The 6,995-nt window shown below is 48.8% G+C and overlaps 1 protein-coding gene across 1 annotated transcript in view; it reads right to left on the bottom strand.

Annotated features, from left to right (window-relative positions):
* Positions 1-2,969: 2,969 nt before the first annotated feature.
* LOC111960978 (uncharacterized) overlaps positions 2,970-6,995 on the bottom strand; it is a 42,571-nt gene continuing 38,545 nt past the window's right edge. Inside the window, exons 4-5 of the mRNA XM_070443108.1 lie at positions 5,988-6,135; positions 2,970-3,105 (exon numbers count right to left, since the gene is read on the bottom strand). Coding sequence (XP_070299209.1) covers positions 2,970-3,105; positions 5,988-6,135 — 284 coding nt within the window. The remainder of the gene's footprint in view (positions 3,106-5,987; positions 6,136-6,995) is intronic.

Raw genomic sequence — 6,995 nt, 5'->3', positions numbered from 1 at the left:
TTATTCCTTTGTGTAATGAAGAAGTACGGCCATCTTGAACGAGGGTCACTCGAAGTGTCCTGTTTGTTAGAGGCGCATGATCAGAAGGCTAGCTACAGTTTGTTTTAATCCTGTATTGAACACAGATCATCCCGTCTTCAATTTTATCGATTATTTACGTAAAAAATACCTAAAGTTGGATTACAAAAGTAGTTTGAAATGTTTTGGCAAAGTTTACAGGTAACCTTTGAGATATTTTGTAGTCAAGTTTCACAAGTTGGAACCGGTGTTTTTCTGGATCAAACGCGCCAAATAAATGGACATTTTGGATATATATCGATGGAATTAATCGAACAAAAGGACCATTTGTGATGTTTATGGGACATATTGGAGTGCCAACAACAGAAGCTCGTCAAAGGTAAGGCATGAATTATATTTTTATTTCTGCGTTTTGTGTCGCGCCTGCAGGGTTGAAATATGCTTCTCTCTCTTTGTTTACTATGGTGCTATCCTCAGATAATAGCATTGTTTGCTTTCGCCGAAAAGCCTATTTAAATTCTGACATGTTGGCTGGATTCACAACCAGTGTAGCTTTAATTTGTTATCTTTCATGTGTGATTTAATGAAAGTTTGATTTTTATAGTAATTTATTTGAATTTGGCACTCTGCATTTTCTCTGGATTTTGGCCAAGTGAGACAGTAGCGTCACGACTAAACTCAGATTTTTGGATATAAATATGAACTTTACCGAATAAAACATACATGTATTGTGTAACATGAAGTCCTATGAGTGTCATCTGATGAAGATCATCAAAGGTTAGTGATTAATTTTATCTCTATTTCTGCTTTTTGTTACTCCTCTCTTTGGCTGGAAAAATGGCTGTCTTTTTCTGTGACTTGGCTCTGACCTAACATAATCGTTTGGTGTGCTTTCGTCGTAAAACCTTTTTGAAATCGGACACTGTGGCTGGATTTACAACAAGTGTATCTTTAAAATGGTGCAAAATACTTGTATGTTTGAGGAATTTAAATTATGGGATTTCTGTTGTTTTGAATTTGGCGCCCTGCAGTTTCACTGGCTGTTGACGAAGGTGGGACACTAGCGTCCCACATACCCTAGAGAAGTTAACGGGATTGGCGCGGGAAGGGATCACTAAGAGGTTTTAAATGTCCTGAAAAGTGTCTGTTTTCAGACAGCATTTGACGTGTAAATATCTGAGAAATGTACACCAAAACCCTGTAGCACGGGAATACAAATGAATGTATGGAAACACATGCAGTCCTCTTTTCTCCCCCTCTTCCTAAGACCCTGAAAAAACTCAGTGTGGATATTCCACCAGATTAAGGCTTTTTTCCTGGGAACACATAGACAGCACAAATATTTACTATCTGCTCTTCAGACTGCGAGCTGAACATGACGGCACACAAGAATAGAGGGGGAAGTTACATTTTTAATCGTACGATTTTTTGCCTTCAAGCAAACAAGCTGAATACAAGAAGGCTAGCGCCAACACACACACACACGTTTTGTGTCCTTCGGCAAATTCTCCTTTTTCACTCTTGCATGAAGTACAAAAAAATGAAGAGGAGAAGAGAAGGAAAGGGAAGAGAAAACGTCCCCACAGAGTTGTTCTCCCTTCCTGGTGCGAGCGCAGGCCCCCGCAGAGCCCCTATGTAATTTCCAGTCCCTCAGAATTCAGGTATTAATAAAGGCCCCATGGGGAACTGCACACAATATAACCCTACATTTTCAGGCATTATGAAAGGACGCCCCCAGGGGTCTTTGGCTCAAATGTATGAAATGCAGGCATTGTAAAAAAAAACACCCCAGGGGAGTCCCCCTGCAATAGAAATCTGCTGAATTCAAAGCATTTTCGGGGCTCTGGTGGGAGCCATTACTCCCTCTGGAAGCTTTTTTTTCAATTTTTTTACAAAACATGTGTTGCTGACATGTTGACAGATTGCTGTTTAGGTGCATGCACAAGCCGAGTCTTTTCAGAGACAGAGCACCGCACTCTGCCAGAGGCTCTCAGCACTCCGCGCCCAAAACGGGTACCATCCATATTTTATAACAGGGAGAGGAAAGTAGGCTGGAAGAGAGAGAGAAAGAGAAAGTGAAGAAGAAAGAGAGGGACGGAACGATAGAAGAGGAATAGAAAGACAGAACGAGGGAGGGGAATAAATGGAGGGAGGAAGAGGGAGAGAGAACTTTGTGAAAAATGAACCCTGTGATGAACAACAACCCTCCTCCGCCTCACCCCCACTTCTCCCGCTCTCTGCACGCTGTGCCCCCCTTCCCTCCTCTCAATCCTCCTCTCCTATAGAGGCAGGGCTCTTGCTCTCCCTGGAAAACCTGAGTTTACAACCAGCTGTGACTGCATTTGTATCTGTGCCAAGGGCTTAGTGGAGGAATCTTCAGGCCACCCTCGGGCTCCGAGCAGAGGGAGGGAGGGAAGGAGCGCGGGAGGGAGAAAGAAGGAAACGGAGGGAGAGACAGAGAAAGCAGCAAAACCCAGCTAACACCAATAAGATGTGATATACCCACAGTCCAATGTGTTTACGCTGTCAAACACACTCGAATCAAAATAGATTTTACTTAATAGACAGAAACAGACAAAACCACACACAAACAGTACCATATGGTGTGTACACACACACAGTGTGTAAAGAAAGGAGCTGTCTGGTGATTTTGCCTCAGGTTGCAGGCCTCTCTCATCCCAACCTCTTCTCACTAGTCTCTCACTACTACTCTCCCTCCCTCAACCACCCTCACCTTCTCTTTCGCTCCATCTCCCTCAACCACTCTCATTCTCCTTGTCTTTCTCCCTCCCTCTCGGTTGAGGAAAGTGATCTGTGGCTTTAATAAGAGCCCTGTCCTCGTGTCGGATCCAGCTGCCACCATGACGACAGGCAGGAAGGAGAATGGAAATGTATTCATGGCGTTGGGAACCTGGGGCGAGGGGGGCACGGGGCACCCTAGAGACATCCAATCACCCAGGGACTCCAGCCTTAAACAGACACTCTACCCTCTCCTTTCTCCCTCCCCCTCTCTTTCTAGACAGATTCCCTGGCAGGCAGGCTGGGGGCTCCAACACCATGCCCACCTGCTGAGGAAAGAGAGCACAGCTGCACCCAGAGATAGAGAGAAATTGAGGAGGAGAAATGATATGATCTTAGAGGGAGAGCGAGAGAGAGAGAAAAAAGGGAGAGAGTGAAATGGAGCAGTAGTGAGAGTCAGATTCCGGTCTCCTCGTCTCATGGGTGACCGTGCCAGGCAGACAGAGGGCATACGGGGCATGCCGGAGCTCGACCTAAATGTCCCAACACCCTTACCCTCTACCAAACACACACAGCCTGTGCTTCATGTCCTGCATGAACACACACAAGTAAACACCAGTATGCTAGCACTTGCAATAGCCTTATGTCTTAGAATGTATGCATGTTTGCATTTGTATGTATGAGACCAGATGTGTATCTGTAAGAGGAAAATAGCTATACATCAACTGCCGTGTTGTTAGAAGGATGCTGAAAGTGTCCTTCTCCCAGTCCCCTCTCTCTCGCTCACTCTCTCGTCCTCCCTCGCTCTTTCTGAGGTGAGGGTGTGAGTAATACAGTGCTTTCTAACTGCCGAGTCTGTAACCCCCCTCTCTCACACATACACTCTCTCTCTCTCTCCCCCGCGCTCCTAACAGCTCTTTTCAGTCTCCTGAAGGCGGGTTAACTAGTGCTCACCTCCTATTTGTATCTGACAGGCTGAAGCACCACCCCCCTCTCCTGACTGACAACTCTCTCACCCACCCACAGAGCTCCACTGTTCAGCACCAGCAGACCCGTCACTGCCTACCTCGAAACTCTCCCTCTCCCAGTATCTTGCCGTATTATCCTCATTTACTGCATAGATACCCTGGACAATTCTGTGTGTGTGTGTGTGTGTGTATGTCAATGTGCTAACTCTCTGCCCCCCACTTTCCCGCTGCTATGCCACATGGGTTGAAGAGAGGAGTGTGTTTGTGATGGGAGAGGGGAGGGGGAAGTCTGCTATATATAAACCAGCCAAACTAAACAGAGGATTGCAGCATAAACACAGGGACCCCACAGAATGGAGTGGAGGACGAGCCCGTTCAGAACTTCTAACTGCGACGTCGTGTAACCCCCTCGTCTCACACATACACTCTCTTCTTCTCTCCCCCGCGCTCCTAACAAGCTTTTTCGAGTCTCCTGCAAGGCCGGGTTAACACTAGGCTCACCTTCTATTTGTATCTCACATAGCTGAACACACCACCCTCTCCCCCTGATGACAACTCTCTCACCCCACCCACATGAGCTCCCGACTGTTCAGCACCGGCAGACCCGTCACTGCCTACCTCGAATACTCTTCCCATTCTCCGCAGTATCTTGCCGTTATTATCCTCACTTCATTGACTAGCACTGTAGATACACCTAGGAACATTCTGTGTTGTGTGTGTGTGTGTATTCAATGTGCTAACTCTGTCTGCCCTCCCACATTTCCCGCTGCTATGCCAATTGGGCTGAAATAGGCAGAGTGTCGTGTATGAGATGAGGGGGCAGTCTAGCTATATATAATAAACCAAGCCAAACATAAAACGAGCCGCATTGCCAGAGATAAACACAGGGACCCCAATAGATGGAGTTAGTCGAGGACCGCAAGGACCGGTTCAGGCTAGGGAAGGGGCCGCACAGTGAGGGGGGGGGTCCTGAAATGGTGCCCATTGGCTCAAGGCTGGCACTGGTTCTGTGAATGGTGCCTAGTGTGTGTTCTACCACTTACCGGGACGCCACACCACTGGCGCTCCTAACCCACCCCCCGGCACTCAAGCCTCACAAAACGCTCAGCCGTGAGGCAGGGGCCGGAGGGAAGGGGGGGTTATTGATGCCCGTGAGCCGCGGGGGAGAAGAGGGGATGCAGATGGAGGTGTGTCACTCACAGCCACGAGGCCCAACCTTGACGGACTCTAACCCCGGAGTAAGGCGCAGACGGCAACAGACCTGCAGCACCACGAGCAATGTTCTCATTTTTGATCTCTAGCGTTTTTGGCCGAAGCTCTCCTCAGGTGGCCAGTGCTGACGGATTTCATTATCTGTTGAGACTCTTCCACACTACTTCTCCACACACGACGCATGGCACAGATACAACCTCTAGTATCGCGCTGTTCCTGACACACACACAGCACCACACCACTCCATGACTTTCCACCCAGAAAAAGACGTACACCACAAAACAACATACACTAATATACCAAAGAAAACACACTCACACAGGACCTATGTGCAAGGAAAATAGACATCCTCTAACAAACACACCGCCTTCCGCACATGCTAACACAAACACATCGGCTTCCCAACACAGCTAACACAAACACACCGCTTCAACCACAACACGCATACACACAACACACCGCTTCCACACAGCTAACAAACAAACACACCGCTTCCACACAACTAACACAAACACACCGCTTTCCACATCAGCTAACACAAACACACGCTTCCACACAGCTAACACAAAACCAATCCGCTCTGCACCAGCTACGACAGACACCACCGCTTCCATCACAGCTAACACAACACACGGCTTCCACCACAGCTAACACCACACACCGCTCCACCACAGCTAACACAACACACGCTACACAGACGCTAACAAACACACGCGCTGTAGCGCACACAGCCAACAAACATGCCGTCTCCATGCAGAGTCAATACAGCAAGAGGAGGCAAGGATGTATTGCAGTGATTTTCCTCTATGAAGGCCCACCCTGGACTAGACTAGACTGCAGCCAGAGTATGACTAAGAGCAGCTCAATAGTCTGGCTGATCACAGGGCTTCTGTACACTGGGTGGCCTATTGGTCATAAGAATAATTTCAGGGATGAAAACTAAAACATAAAATCTAATGTTGGCCTGTTGGGACTCTATTTAGCGAGAAAAAGATGAGAGGGAGCGCACGAGAGAAGAGACGGGGGTTCCAGATCAGGGGAGACTATTACCTTCCATTAGGCTCAGAGGGTGGAGGGGGCAGGCAGAGAAACCACGTGTTGAAAAGGAGTTTGGGTGAGGCGGTGGGAGGGAGGCAGAGCGAGCCCTTCAGACTCAACAGGTCCCGGGGCTGCCCAAACAAGCTCTGGCCACCAGGCCCTACCATACACAGCCCTGATACACGACACAGTCTAGAGAGTTACTGCTTCTCTCAGATACGCGCCGAGGGCCAGAGCAGGTCTGTTGAGGCCAGGTCTGTAGAGCAGGTCTGTTGAGGAGGTCTGTGTGGGCAGTGGAGTGAGAGACCAGCATGAGCACGCAGGGGGATACTTACAGGATTTCAGGTACGAAATTGCACCGGTCCACTGGCTTACTGTCAGCCGCTCGGGAATGGAATTACTCCATGACAGTATGCCTGTGCTCAGTCTCCCCCTGAATCAGTATTGACCTTCCAGAACCATTATGCTGTTGCTACGTCCCCTGCGGACAGTATTCGGCCTCCCAGCATTATGCCTGTGCCAGTCCCCCTGCAGACAGTATAGGCCTCCCAGACCAATTTGCCTGTGCTCAGTGCCCTGCAGACAGTATGGCCTGCCAGACCATTATGCCTGTGCTCAGTCCCCTGCAGACAGTTATGGCCTCCCAGAGACCATTATGCCTGTGTCTCAGTCCCCCTGCAGGACAGTATAGCCTCCCAGACATTATTGCCAATGGCTCAGTCCCCCTGCAGACAGTATGGCCTCAGACCATTATGCCTGTGCTCAGTCCCCCCTGCAGACGTATAGCCTCCAGCCATTATGCTGTGTCTCAGTCCCCTGCACAGATATGGCCTCCCAGACCATTATTGCCTGTGCTCAGTCCCCTGCAGACAGTATGGCCTCCCAGACCATTATGCCTGTGCTCAGTCCCCTGAACAGTATGGCTCCCAGACATATCTTGATGGTGCTCAGTCCCCTGCAGACAGTATAAGCCTCCCAGACCATTATGCCTGTGCTCAGTCCCCCTGCAGGACCAGTATG

This window comes from Salvelinus sp. IW2-2015, linkage group LG4q.1:29 (genome assembly GCF_002910315.2).
Source record: "Salvelinus sp. IW2-2015 linkage group LG4q.1:29, ASM291031v2, whole genome shotgun sequence".
Classification (NCBI taxonomy): Eukaryota; Metazoa; Chordata; class Actinopteri; order Salmoniformes; family Salmonidae; genus Salvelinus; species Salvelinus sp. IW2-2015.
Note: the sequence above shows the minus strand (reverse complement) of the source record. Positions and strands in the feature narration are given on the sequence as shown.